Source organism: Danio rerio, chromosome 22 (genome assembly GCF_049306965.1).
Source record: "Danio rerio strain Tuebingen ecotype United States chromosome 22, GRCz12tu, whole genome shotgun sequence".
NCBI classification, from domain to species: domain Eukaryota; kingdom Metazoa; phylum Chordata; class Actinopteri; order Cypriniformes; family Danionidae; genus Danio; species Danio rerio.
This window is the reverse complement of record NC_133197.1, coordinates 11,720,001-11,735,908: the sequence shown is the minus strand read 5'-3', so window position 1 is coordinate 11,735,908 and position 15,908 is coordinate 11,720,001. Positions and strand designations below refer to the sequence as shown.

The following is a 15,908-nucleotide window of genomic DNA, read 5'->3' as shown; positions in this document are numbered from 1 at the left end:
AGTGATCCGGGCGTCCTGAGTTCAAATCTTGTGGACCTTTCCCTGATCCTACTCCCCGCTCTCTCTCCCACTTCACTTCCTGTCAACCTAATGTCCTATCAAACAAAAGCTAAAAAATGCCAAAAATAAAAAATGTATATAATAATAAGCGATTGTCTTTCGCAATCCTTCTTTATTTTATAAAATGTCAATATTAGATAATACATTTAATGTGTATAATTACTATTGACATAACTAAAAGAAATGTAAGACACTATATATGCAACAGTTTCGTTTACTTCAAACAAAACTAAACTACAAACCTAAATGACGTAATTTTGAACAAAATCTAGCCTAAACAGAGTTTGTTTTGGCTCCATAACACCTTTGAGCTGCCATTGGACTGAGATGATTACGAAATCAGTAGGCGTGTCCTGAAACTCCGCCCTCTTTGACAGGCGATTGATTATAACCACGCAATGAAACCGATAAAGGATTTAAGACGATATGGGTTAGTGCGACGAGTTCAGTCATATTTGAGGAATATTTAATCTATAGTTCCAAGAATCATGATTACGTGACTGAATCAACAGCAAAACACCCCAGGACGCTGAAAACAGAGCAACAAAACGAACACAGCCTGTTTTTAGCTCTCAGTGTGAAGCTGCAGAAGTGCAAAAGCAGACAGGAACAGTGAAACGGGACTCTGGGGGGAAAAACACGAGATGAAGAGGATAAAAATGAAGCTTTTTCTTTGGAAGCGTTCAAAGAATACAAAGACGCCCACTTCCTGTCAGAGGGAGGAAACCGAAATATAGCTCGTGTGTGTGTGTGTGTGTGTGTGTGTGTGATGTCGAGGTGAGAAAACAAAATATATCTAAAAAAATAATTGGAAACAACAATACTTGCCACACAGAGTAAAGAAGCTAGTGCTACCATTAATTATGCAATTATTAATTGTAAGATTTAGAAAATGAAACTAAAAAAAAAGTCAACAATTTATTTATTATAATAAATATTGTATTTTTTATATAATTTATTTATATTATTCGATATTTAAATTCAATGAATGGGATGACCGTAAATTGAGGAAACAATTAATTAACTGCACATCTATACTATAAAATAATAAGTGCAGCTTTTAAAGAAATTCTTGATTATTTTTAGTCTTAAATAAGGAATAAAATTAGGGATACACATTATTCATTTAATTATAATTAATTTGAATTTAATTATAAATCTGAATGGATGGATGGATAGATAGATAGATAGATAGATAGATAGATAGATAGATAGATAGATAGATAGATAGATAGATAGATAGATAGAGATACAGTAGATAGATGGATAGACAGACGGATAGACAGACAGACAGATAGATAGATATAAAGAAATATAGTTGAATTAGCACAGTGAGTTATCGTATCTCAGATAACAAACATAGGCACACAACAAACACACACAAATCAAACAGAATATCAGTGATCCCCTTGTTTAATCATCAATTAGCTCCGTGTTTTATCGACTAACATGCCTTGATAAGAGATTATGGGAGATATGAGCTAAAAATGTCAACACAGCACGCAAGTCCCATGGGTTTGAAGAGATACTGAAACATACAAAGAGGTCAGGAACTACTGAAATCAAAAATGGCATTGTTTACTGTTTCATTCATGTCTTAAATTGTCATTTGGAATGTACTAGTATGCTTCAGGCCTTACTGCCAGTTGACTGATTACATTGAGAATGGAAAAAAAAGAGTTACAATGTAATAAAAATATTAGGTTTAACTGTGCAAATGAGGCCAAGTCAGTGATTAATTTGAGCGGGATCCTGTTCCAGAAAATGTCAAAAAATTTTGTTTTGCATTCCGGTATTTATTTATTTTAGTAGTGAATGTGTGTGTGTGTGTGTGTGTGTGTGTGTGTGTGTGTGTGTGTGTGTGTGTGGATACGAGGACACGATCTGATTCAGATCGGATAAATTTTCACATATAAACAAGGCCTGAATCTGATTTGAGGAAATCGGAATCCATGTGATTTTCGCCTGCTTACATGTACATAGGTCATATCCGATGTGAGCCACATAGGAGAAAAGAATCAGAATTGAGTCACTTGAACAGTGCAGTGTAAATGCAGCCTTAGATTCTTTTTTTACAGAGGAAGTTTCAGGAATCTCTTCATGATGCTGGTGGACGAGGAGATTCCCCCAATGTGTAAAGCACTTTGAGTGTCCAGAAAAGCGCAATATAAATGTAGGGAATTATTATTATTTACATAAATTATTATTTACATAATTATTATTTACATAATTATTATTTTCTACATTTTTTGTAGATTAAAATGTTATATATAATAAGGCATATTATGTATAATCACCCCCTCTGTAAAAACCTCACAGAAAAAAAATTTTTTTCAAGCTGTGTGTATCAAGCTGTGTGTATGTAAGATGCTGAAGTGGAGACTTATGCTGCATCTGCATTCACACCAAATGCAGAAGAAGCGTCAAGCATGAGTGATTTACACTGCAATAGACATCCTGCGGCATGATATGCGCAAATGGAGCGAATTGCATGAATGGCACTGCGCGAATGACACGCCTAACGTCAAGTTCGAAAATCTAAACTTCAGCAGACATTCGCGCCTCGTTAACCAATCAGGATTTTGCTCTTGTGGGGGCTTTATTATGCCGTAGCGCCTGTTGTTAGTGTCTTAGGGGAAAATCCTCCTGCCTACACCAACAACAGTACATCAAACTGGGCTCAGCTCGGGCAGAAGCACCGCTAAACGCTTCCATCATCAAGGTTAAATTTCTGGAAGAGTTCATGAGCCCACAGAGCTGGGCGCACCTCTGAAAAAAATCTAGTGAACTCGGGCACGGCTCCAAACGAATTGAGGCTCTTTTTCAGCCTTCATAAAGCGCATAAACACGGCTAACCTCTCAATAAAATCCATGCTGGCCATTTAGCAATGAAGCTAGAGTCACCAGGCAGACAGAAGCCCTGCCCATCACGCAAATCTGCGTCTATTGCTCAGTGAATTTGACACGCGAATGAAGCGGATTTGACGCACAAATGAAGCGGATCTGACGCACGAATGAAGCGAGTAAACTCAAATGTTCACGCGTCTAATTACGCGCGAATAGCATTCCGCGTCTGATGTGAACACAGCATTATAGTTCAATTGTTGGAGAAAAAAACTCATGAGAAAAATCTGTGATAATTTTATTACAATAATATAAACACAAACAGTTAAAGTGCGCAAAATCTCAAAATTGATAGATTCATGAAAAAGAGAAAAAAATAGACACAAAGATGCATTGAAAGTGAACTTACAGTGCTAATAATGCAATGAATGTATCTGTGTGTCTGTGTGTGTGTGTGTAAAGGAAGAGCCAAGACTTTATTTGCATTTCAAAAGCCTATACACATATCCTCTGATCTCTAGACGAGACACACACAGGGCCTATGCTCAAGTTTGTTTCCATGGAAACCAGTACTTGAGAGGCTGTGCAGTAGCAGGAGCTCTGTCTCCCGCTGGGTGAAGGACGGCATCAGTAAAATTGCATGAGGCTAAATGAGAAAGCACTGACGCCGTAAACGCATCCATCATCCTTAACCTCTTTCTGACCCTTAGAATTAAACGGACTACTGTACCTTTAAGATATGCAAATGAGCTCTTTTTTTTTTGATTAGCTAAGCTCTGCGCCCTGGCTAACTCTGCATGTAAACTGTGTTAAAAAAAAAATCATTCAATTATTTGGTTAGTGTGACTTTAAGATATGCAAATAAGCTCTACTATAATTAGCTAACCTCCGTGTACCTGCAAACTTTCATTTAATGATGCAGGAACAAAAAAAAAATCATGTTTTTCATTGCATGATTTGGTTAGTGTGCCTTTTAGATATGCAAATGACCTCTGCGTACCAACTAAATTTGCATATAAACTTTCATTTTGTGTTCCAGAGAGAAACGCATAGGTAACACGATTCTGTGGCTATATTGTTATGATATGCAAATTAGCTCCACTTTTTTTGATTAGCTAACCTCTGCATACGGGCAAAATATAAACACTTACATTTAAATGTTCAAGAGAGGCAAAAAACAATGATGTTCTCCATTAAATGGGTTAGTTAATGTGCCTTAAAGACATGCAAATGAGCTTATAAATGCAAATAATGTTATAAATGTATACAAGTTATAAATGTGTCAGATATTTTACCTTTTAAAGGGGGCATGAAATGCGAAATCTAAATTTACATAATTTTTGGATGTAAATAAGAGGTCTAAGTCATCCTAGACATTTCAGAACTCAAGCATTTCTTGTTGCGGTAAAAACAGCCAATATTGAAAACAGTCTGATAAAATGACAGGTTTTGTAATGTTCTAATCTATGATGTAACAGTTTGGATAAACCCCGCCTCCACAGAAGATTGATGCCTTTTACTACACTGCCTGTTTAGCAATGTTAATATGAAAATCTGTGAGCTGATCAGAGCAATAGCTATTTGTTTTAGTCTAAAATCTCCAACCTTCTGACAAGCGTCAAAAACAGCACAGAAAACAGTTTATTACTTCATTTTTATGAAAATGACAGGCTAAAATTATAAGTGGACCTCAGAGAATAATGCAAAATTAAAAAACATGTAGTTCATAATCCTGTTAAGATCTCGCTGCAAATATAACCTTGGATACAGGCAAACTTAAAAACGTGCAAACGTTCATTTAAAGAGCCAGAAAACAATGACGTTATACATTAAATTGGTTAGTCAATGTGCTTTAAAGATATGCAAATAAGCTCTACAGAAAAAAAACATACCTTAACGTATAGGCAAACTAATATATAAAAAATGGTATTAATAATATGCTATAAAAAGTTGTGTGTCAGATATTGTACCTTTCAGGGCAGCATAACATGCAAAATCAACACGTCAAAAATTTTTCAATTATAAGAGGTCCAAGTACTATAAAAACAACCAAGAAGTTTCTGAACTCAGTCATTTTTGTTGCTCTAAAACAGCCTATATGGAACGCAGTCTGGGAAAATAACGGGTTTTGTAATGCTCTACACTATGATGTAGTAGTCTTGATATACCCCGCCTCCACAGAAGACTGATGCCTGCTCCTACTTCATTGCCTGTTTAGCAATGTTAACATGCCAATCAGAGCAGTAGATATTTACTTGAGACTACGATCTGCCATGTTCTGACGAAGATCAAAAATAGCACAGAAAATAGTCAATTAACTTCTAAACTAGGATGTTTTTTATGTAAATGACTAACATTACAAGTGGACCTCGGAGAATAGTACAAAACAGGTAGTTCATAATCCTGTTAAGATATCGCTGCAGATATTTAACATCTGCATAATTGTAAATCGCTATAATGGTACATTGTAAACATACAATGTTAAACTCTAACATAATGTTCAGGTTGACAATCTGCCACAAGATGGCGACAGAGATCACATAATAAGTCCTTAGAGGAGAAAAAGTCGATGTAAATTTCAAACTAGAGCTGATCAAATCAACATTAAACAGGTGACATTCTAAGTTGATCTCTCTCTTTTGTATGTTGTAGTGCTGTATTTAACCCATGGTAATCTTGTAATGTTCGCTTTGCTTTGGCTTTTTCAGGGTTAATTATTGTGATCTGCCGATTACAACAGAGAAATACTGAGAAATTAGTCTTATAATCTTAAAATGTGACCAAATCACCTGATTTGTCATCACTTTAAACATTACACTAGAGAATCATTCAAGTACAAGCACTAAAGTGATGTTTGTGAAGTAGCAATGGTTTCTGCTGTTCTGACGTCAGGTGCAGATGTGTATGAACGGTGAAATAAAGTAGTTCCTCGTACAAAATGATTTTTGTGACTCTCAGTGTTTGGTTTTTTTTTATTTTATTTACACGATAATGCCGTCGAACTCTTGTATAAACGCAATATCACACTTATAGCAGTACAATATGGCTGTATATCGTCACTGGTAGGACACTAAGGCGCTCAACCTGCAGCCTCGAGCCAATGCACACCTCCCACCAGTGCTAATATACAGCCACTTCATACTGCTACAAGTGTGATACTGCTCGTGTATATACACACACACAACACTATGAAACTTCACATGACCAGTTTGATTTCATGTCCAAGACAGAAAGGAAACAAAACCCATAATATCACTCATCTCATCTAGGGTGCCAAAAAACGAGCAAGCTGCCACAGAAGAACATTGTAGAAACAGGCTGAGAATTCAATTTAAGGCCTTTCTGTGAGAAAGCATGTGGGATTAGATGTTGTTTTGGATTTGTTTTACACGTGCACTTTCTGCGTCTCTCATTACTCGGGCCTTTCAGATCCAGATGGACAGGAAAACTTCAGGATCGTCTTAACAGTGGAACCGACCGTGACCTCACAGCGGGAAAACATGGAAGTCATCAGAGTCGGATCGAAAACACTTTTGTTGGCGCTCAACGTCAAAAAAAAAGCATGGCCAAATAATCTTGCATATAAACACATCAGGGTTTCACATGTAAACAGACACAAAACATTGGACGGCATTTGTTTTGGGACCACAACTGACCTTCCAGAAGTTGTCCACTTTTCCGTAAACCAGCGATTGGTTTTGCCGCTTGATGTCGTCGATGTGTTTGACGTCACTGGCGTTCAGATGCTGCTCAACCACGAAGCCCAGGAAACTGTTATCGGGAGTGTGAGCTGTGGGGGAAGAAACAGAACAACCAATCAGAAAAGAGACAATTACATAATTATAAACAAAACCAATGCTAAACTAAATAATACACAATAGTACAATTTTATTTAATTCTAAACAGTATTAATGCATTTCGCATTTTTGTATTACACGATTTCTAAAATGTTATATGTATATAGAAATTAGGCATCCGTTCATTAAATATGCACTAATTTACAGTTTTAGGACAAAAATCCGAACACTGGATGACGTTTTTAACAAACAAATTTTTAAAATTTCATTTTAATGTTCATTAATGCTAAAAATACTGCAAAAAGCCAAAAAAAATGTTTTTTCTAAATTTATTTTGTAGAATAAAATAAAAGCTGGCAAATTATATATTAACAAATCCTTCGGTTAAAACCCTTCAGACTGGAGATATGAATTAAACTGAATTTTGGTGTACACTACCTGACAAATGTCTTGTCGCCTATCCAAGTTTTAGGAACAACAAATAATAACTTGACTTCTAGTTGATCAATTGGTATCAGAAGAAGCTTATATGAAGGACAAAGGCCTCTAGATTACACTTATTTCACCAAAATAAAATATGATCATGTCTTGAATTTTAATTATTTAATTAGGACCGTGAGGTCTGACTTTGCTTAGACAAAAGTCTTGTCACTTAACAGAAATAATGTTCAGTATAGAATATAAAGTCATTGTGCAGTGGAAACAGAATTACTATTGTCTATGACTCCTATGAGCTTGGAGGACTGCATCCATACATCTATGCAATGATTCAAATAAATAAGGTTAATAAAGTCATCTGAAATGGCAGAGAAATTGTTCCTGCAGGACTCTTAGAGTTCATCAAGATTCTTTGGATTCATCTTCAACACCTCCTCTATCTTACCCCATACATGCTCTATAATGTTCATGTCTGGTGACTGGGCTGGCCAATTCTGGAGCACCTTGACCTTCTTTGCTTTCAGGAACTTTGATGTGGAGGCTGAAGAATGAGAAGGAGCGCTATCCTGCTGACAGATTTGCCCTCTCCTGTGGTTTGTATTGTAATGGGCAGCACAAATGTCTTGATACCTCAGGCTGTTGATGTTGCCATCCACTCTGCAGATCTCTCGCACACCCCCATACTGAATGTAACCCCAAACCATGATTGTTCCTTCACCAAACTTGACTGATTTCTGTGAGAATCTTGGGTCCATGCGGGTTCCAGTTTTTGTGATGATTGGCATGCAGTTCAACAGATGATTAACTAGAAGTCAAGTAAGTATTTGTTGCTCTAACAACTGAGATCGACGACAAGACTTTTGTCAGGTAGTGTATGCAAGTATTGCTGAAGTGAAAATTTAAGACTCAATAATAATTTTGAGAAAACTACATTTCAATTGAAATCTACAGACACAAATTGACAAAAAAGGAACATTTAATAAGTGTACTTCAGTTAATGTAAAGTTTCCTTTAAATTACACATCATAAAACAACCAAACACCTCAAACATCTCGAAATGTACAGGTAATTTGGTGGAAAACAATTGTTTTTGACTGCAGCGTTTCATCTTAAAAAAAAAAAAAAAAAAAAAAAGCGGGATCTCGCACTGAACATCAGGACTGTAGTGCCGGAGGGAAGATGTTCAGATTAATTGTGTACAAGTAAGATCTGTGTGGGTGTCCACGTTGCCAAGCGAGGAAATGTTACCATGGCGACAGTAGTCCAAGAGGTCGCCAGGGTAACAAGGCTTGGCAGAGATACACCTGAATGCCATCTGTCTAAAAAATTCAATCCTGAGATTAAGATTTCCTATTTACACACACACACACACACACACACACACACACACACACACACACACACACACTTTAAACATGAATGCGAGTGTGTGTACGTTTTGTGGTTATTGCCTGCGGGAGCGGCTGTAGAGTCTCGTCACGGTTACCCGTCAATCCCAATGAGAATGCAAGATGAAATTCAGAACCCAGGTGGCCCATAATGCAATTTGTGCAATTTTGCAGGACCCATAAATGGTATTTAAATGGGAAACAGGGATTTAGTCTTTCTCCCCGCTGTGGTTACTGTAAATAGCTGGAATAAGCTTGCAGGAGAAAACACACACACACACACACTATTCTCAAGGCAACTGTCAACAGCAATAACAGCTGCCATTGTGAATGAAAGCAAACATTCTATATGGGTTTCTGAAAGATTTTATGAAGAAAGAAGCAAGGTTTGCTGAAGTCTTTTTCTGAAGACATCATAATAAGCGTGACTGTAAACTAAACATACTTTATGAGAAGAAATCCTTACCAGCGTAAACAAAAACACAGCCGATTTTATTCTCTAGAATTCTGTGCTTCAGTGAATAAAGTCCCCGGACATTTCCTGAAATCTTTTCCTTTAAAATTGATTTCAGAGAATTTACATACTTTTTGTAATTCAGTGATTCTATAAGTTGTACAAGATTTTCTCAAGTCCATTCGTTAAGAAGTTGCAACTAAAAAAACAACAACAATAAAAAAACCTCTACGTTATTTTCAGATTTCTGTGCTTCCAAAACACTGATGTCTCACAAGAATGAAAGCAATACTTTTTTTGTTGTTGTTTTTTAGGAATTCTGCAGTTACGTAAACTTGTAGTAGATTTGCTGCAATCATTTTCTGAAAAAAAAAAGAAATAAATTTGCACAAGAGTATCAAGTATTTTATCAAGTATTTGATAAAATTTTAATAAAACCATAAAAAAACTTGAAGTGGAGATTTTTGTTGTTGGCTTGACTGAAAATGAATCTTTTTTGTGTTATTTATCATATTTTCCTTAACCCTTTCACATGGAAGATCACACTGGTGTGACCAGCCTTGGCTGATCCCTGAAGTGTACGATCACACCAGTGTGATTAGAAGTTCAGAGTGCACGTCATCAACTGCTAAAATGTTAATCTGACGGCACATGCTGAGGCACAGAAAGATGTGTGGAGCGCTTGTTATAATTCACAATATATCAGTGCTTAGTGCAGAGTATTTTAGGTTTCAGACATTTAGACAGGGGCTGTTAATTCTGACTAACTGTATTTTAGAATTATATTATATATTATACACAATTATATATAATATATTTTTACATTACCGTGAGGGTTGGTTTTATGGTAGGGGTAGACGTTAATAAAATACAATTAATGAGTAATTTATAAATTATAACATTGTATCCCTTTAAGCAACAACGGCAACACCCAATAACTGACATAACAAATAATATAATCATTATTAAGCCATTTAAAAGACAAAATTTATGTTCTATCACATATTGAGAATTAGACATCTCACAATATAATAAGAACATTTGTCAATACTTACAGAAATGGGCAAAAGAATCAAAATACAATATATACAAAGATCATTAGGGCTATGTATATATTGTATACATACTATGTATATGTTTATATTGTATACTGGTACATGTGGTACACGACGCATCATAATAAGAACTTTAGAACGCAAGGAATTTCAAGTAACGGTCACAAAAAACAAAAACTCATGCAGGAGGGTCAGCTGGAGTATTTAAAACTCACGCATTAAAGCGTTAAGAAGTTGAAAATAATTGTTTTAGAGTTCTGTGTTTACTTAAAGTCATAAAATTTCATTGTCGGCAAAAACAAAATCAAACATTCTTTTTCGAATACTGCGCTTACATAAAGTCTTGAGATTTGGGTGTAATTTTCTTTAAAAGTATTTACTGGTATGAATAAAAATGTAAATTATTTCTGGAATTCTACTGTATGATGCTATAAAAGGGCGACGGCTCAGTGGTTAGCACTGTCGCTTCACAGCAAGAAGGTCACTGGTTAGAGTCCCAGCTGGGTCAGTTGGCATTTCTATATGGAGTTTGCATGTTCTACCCGTGTTTGTGTGGGTTTCCTCCAGGCGCTCCGGTTTCCCTCACATTCCAAAGACATGCGCTATAGGTGACTTGGATGAACTAAATTGTCCATAGTGTGTGGGTATTTCCCAGTACTGGGTTGCAGCTGGAAGGGCATTGGCTGTGTAAAACACATGCTGGAATAGTTGGTGGTTCATTTCGCTGTGGTAATCCCTGATAAATAAGGAACCGAATGAAAATGAGTGACTCTATAAAATCGATTCAAATCAAACTATTGTGGTTAATAAAAATCAAACAGTCTGTCTGGGGTTCAGAGTTTCTGCTTCTACGGAAAGCTCAACTTGTTTTCTGAAGCAAAAAAAGGGAAGGTTTGAGATTTAATTGTGAAAGAGAAAAAAGCCTTTTGCAATGTGAGGCAACGACAACACACAGAAATGCTGAAGAGACAAATGACGAGGTTTACAGGCATCAGTGACATTGTCAGTAATTACAAGAAACGCAGGAGTGTGTGTTGGTTAGAGGCATTTCATTAGGTAGTTTAAGAGGAGTGAAACCAAAGCATATTACACACACACACAATTAACATACGCACTTACAAAAACAAACAAACGCACACACTCGAGCACATACAGTTGAAGGCTGAATTATTACCCTCCTGAATTTTTAGCCTTTCTAAATATTTTTTCCCAATTAATTAGGCAAGTCATTGTATAACGATGGTTTGTTCTGTAGACAATCCAACACAAATATTGCTTTAGGGAGCTAATAATATTGACCTTAAAATGGTTTTAAAAAATTTAAATCTGCTTTTATTCTATACTAAAAAGAAATGAGACTTTCTCCAGAAGAAAAAACATTATAGGAAATACTGTAAAAAAAACCTTGCTATGTTAAGCATCATTTGAGGAATATTTTAAAGCACAAAAAAATAAAAATAAACAATATTTATTAAAAATAAAATAAATAAATAAAACTCAGAGGAGGGCAAATAATTTCAACTTACATTTACAATTGTTCATTCACACACATCTGCAATCATTTTTGTCATAACATTTGGCATATGGTGAACTCTCTCTCTGCAATTAATAATTCAACAGCATAAAGGGATGACGGCAAAATTAAGAGAAAGAGTTATGAGAAAGGACTGCCTCTCAATTTATTGTTTCATATTTCATGAAAGTTGATCTGTATTTTGGAATATTCCTGGCAGCAGCCAAGGGCGATTTGTTTTTGTTTATGTAAAGCATCCGGAACAAAGGCAAAAGGAAATAAAACTCTCTGATAGTGTGTGTGGTGTGTGTGCGAAAAAAAGAGGAAGCTGTTCAGTTCACATGACTGTGCTTGTGTGGTTTCTCAAGTACTGTAACTGACAGTCAGCTAACAATGAGTTTGGGTGTGTGTGTGTGTGTACGCTATACATTGTCGTATCACTCAGTAAACAGAAACTCTGATTATAATAACAATAAATAGGGATGTTAAATATGAAGAGTATTTTATAATTATTTTATCATTGAAGCAATTTTTTAAAAATTAAGACACAACCTTATTAAACACCTCTAGTTGAAAAAAGTCAGGAAAGTGGGTAAGTCCAGCTTTGTTTAGATGGGATTGTCGAGTGGCCAAAGAGGGAAAGGTTTGCATTAAAAGGGGAGTTTTAGTTCGAGCATGCGCTGATGTTCACAGCGGCAACAAAAACAGAGACACAGGGGAAATAATCAGTGAATCAGAGAGCAGCGTTTACAGCAGATCTGAGAGCTGTGTGAAAAAAGAAGATTTTCAGTCCATAATATTGTAGTGATATTACTGTAAACTTAGTAACTAAATCATTTTGACTAAGGTACGTCTGCAAAAACTGAAAGAGTACTGCTGACGATATACTAAGTAACTTTGCCTCTAAATAAACAAACAAAGAACACTGATCACACACTTACTAATTTCATAGAGCCCGGACAATCAACACCAACTGGAACAGTGTTTTTTTTTTTTTTTTTTTTTTTGTGGCAAATTCGGATTCCACCATTTCCAGATGCGAAAAGCTCACGGGTAAAAAATGTTCCTTACAAACATATTTTTGTAGAGTGTTAGCACACCACTGTAATACAACTGATTTGGCCAACACACGAGCTGCGCTCTCATAGCGGGGAAATGGAAACAAAACCTACGTCGAGGCACATTTATAAACGCAACACTGACGACCCATTTCTCTACTTGTTTTAATCACAGTGTTCAGAGAGACGCCACGTTGTGTCAACAACTGTAACCGGTAAAAGCAGTCTTCGACTCTATATCATGCATATTAATGATGTTGCATCTCGTCCACAATAAAGCGCGCTGAATTGTTCAATCTCGTTCCTGAGCAATATGCTGTAGAGACGAGACGCAGCACTGTTCAGCACTTTTTTTTTAGAAAATTACATTTGTATTTTTATGTATCTGAGCAACGTTCTTTTATAAAATGTTCTGCTCTATTATGGGAAAAATCTGAAGCATGATTATTCTGGTCATAACTGTAATCATGATTATTCAAAACTGTTACAGTTGAAATTAAATTGTGAATTAAAAAAAGTATATAAATATTTCCCAAATTATGTTTAACAGATTCAAGAATTTTTCAGAGTATTTCCTATAATATTCAGGATAAAGGCTTATTTGTTTTATTTTGGCTAGAATTAAAAAAAAAAAAAGATTTAAATATTTTGAAACCTATTTTAAGGTCAATATTATTAGCCCCCGTAAGCTATATGTTTTTTTTAAACGTCTGCAGAAGAAACCACTGTTATACAATGACTTGCCTAATTACCCTAATTTGAATCGCACTTTAATCTGAATACTAGTGTCCCGAAAAATATCTAATCAAATATTAGATGCTGTCATCATAGCAAAGATAAAAGAAATCAGTTATTAGAGATGAGTTATTAAAACTTTTATGTTTAAAAATAGGTTGAAAAAAAATGTTTCCATTAAACAGAAAATGGGGGGAAAAGGGCCGCTAATAATTTAGGAGGGCTAATAATTCAGACTTCAACTGTATACACTTATTTTCCTCACTGTAAATAAGGAAATGGAAAAAATACTTAAGAATAAAAATATGAAACAAGCATCTTCACTGTAAGAAAAAATCTTTAATTATAGCTACAAAAGTCCCTTAGTCAAGAGTAGTGAGGGATTTTGTCCTCAGTCGGCAGCAGGAATATTACGCGCTGTCATTTTAAGAGCAGTCCAGTTCTGTATATGGTTTCTGTCACACGTCTTTTGATTCTAAACTATTACACAAATAAGGGTTAATAAAAAAATAAAAAAAATCAATAAACATTGCGTTTAGACACCTATTTGACCATTATAGCGCTCTCATTAAGATGGGGTTAGATGTGTAAGCTCTGCTCGTCATTGAGGCTGAGCGCGCACAAACACAACAGCATCTCTCTCTCTCTCTCTTAAAAGCATGAATGATTCAAATGTACACCAATGAATAATGCTTATCCCGTGCTGCAAATTTTACAATACAGTACATGCTTTTAGTAATGTTCACGTAAAACTTAACTTTGCAGAGCAACAAATGTGTAGAACTGGAAAGGGGGTGGTATATAATGGAATAATCATTTCATCTCTATTAATTCTTTTTTTTTATAATCGTGAAAAGCCAAAATCGAAATTGAATTTTCGATTAACTGCACAGCCCTACTTACAACCATACATAATCTGTGCGCATTTTATTTTTCTGTTAAAAAGACTCAAAAGTAAAACCGTAGGACTTTGGTCTTGACTTGTTGGCCTTTGACTAGGGACTTGACTCAAATTTCCCCAAATGATGTTTAACAGAGCAGGGAAATGTTCACAGTATGTCTAATATTATTTTTTTTTTTCTTGAGAAAATCTTATTTGCTTTATTACGGCTAGAACAAAAGCAGTTTTTTATTTTTTAAAAAACATTTTAAGGACGAAATTATTAGCCCTTTAAGCTATTTTTTTTCTCCAAGATAGTCTACAGAACAAACCATTACACCCGCGAGGATCACATGAGTTGCCCGAGGGCCTGTTATAAAATTAGCTTACCATAGCACCACATACCAGTAAGCTGCATCTAATATTTTTTGTAGCTATTTTTTTTTAAAATCACACTTGCATTGGTGTAAAATGGAAAATGACATTAAGTTATACATTAAAAAAACTTTTAACACAATTTCATACAAATGAAGTGTTGCATATTGATATTTATCTGTTTCCAATCAATGTTGACAACTACTGTGAGAAATCATTAACATGATCAGTGTCTTCACATAGATGAATATCATTAATTATTTATAATAACACATAATTAAAAGTAAATTGAGCAAATTTGTTATTAGGAAGTGTGTATCAAACTGGTAGCCCTTCACATTAAACGATACCCAAAAAGTAGCTCTCAGTTACCAAAAGGTTGGTGACCCCTGCATTACACTAACTTGCCTAATTCCCCTAACCTGCCTAGTTAACCTAATTAAGGCTTTAAATGTCACTTTAAGCTGTATAGAAGTGTTTTGAAAAATATCTAGTCAAATATAATTGACTGTCATCATGTCAAAGATTAAATAAATCAGTTATTAGAAATGACTTATTAAAACTATTATGTTTAGTAATGTGTTGAAAAAAAATATTCTCTCCGTTAAACAGAAATAGGGGGAAAATAAACAGGGGGGCTAATAATTCTGACTTTAACTACATATAAAATATAAAAAATGATATATAAATTTACCATATTAGATGGTAACACGTCATTTTTTTGAGAGATACTCAAATACATCGTGTGCGCTGTGTATGCAACGTCTATAAGTCACGTAAAATAATTAATTGCAAACTGAAATAAACTTAATTTGATTAAATGGTTTGGAATTAAATGTTTTACAAGATTATATACATTTTTTTGCGATTATTTTGCAGGATTGAAAAAATGTGACTGTGGATTTTGCATTGGATTCAGCGATCGTGGAATCGCGGAAAAATAGGGGGTCTGATATATGCCAACTCATCTATTTCATTACAATTATGTTGCCGTGCATTTCATTTTTTAACGATGAATATAACAAATGCGATGAAAACAACGCCGCATTATAAAATGACATCATTACTATATTTGATGTTACGTTTTTCAACTGAACCACAACCTGTTGGATCACCAGTGTTTGTGTGTGTGATTGTGTTTCTGCTCTCCTGCTGTTTGATCTGGAGCAGCCGAAGCCTCGACAGGAGAGTGTAATTGACCTCTCCGTGTGTCCACAGGCTTCTAAAGCACCATGAACACGAGCGCTGACAGCAAACGGCAGACCGACATGAAAGCCAGCCTGTCCGTCTGTCAACCACGAGATTCAGACG

At 35.4% G+C, this 15,908-nt stretch overlaps 1 protein-coding gene across 1 annotated transcript in view; it reads right to left on the bottom strand.

Moving 5' to 3' along the window:
* mgat5 (alpha-1,6-mannosylglycoprotein 6-beta-N-acetylglucosaminyltransferase) overlaps positions 1–15,908 on the bottom strand; it is a 118,909-nt gene that overhangs the window by 14,477 nt on the left and 88,524 nt on the right. Inside the window, 1 exon segment of the mRNA NM_001045311.1 lies at positions 6,561–6,694. Within this exon segment, the coding sequence (NP_001038776.1) occupies positions 6,561–6,694 (134 nt within the window).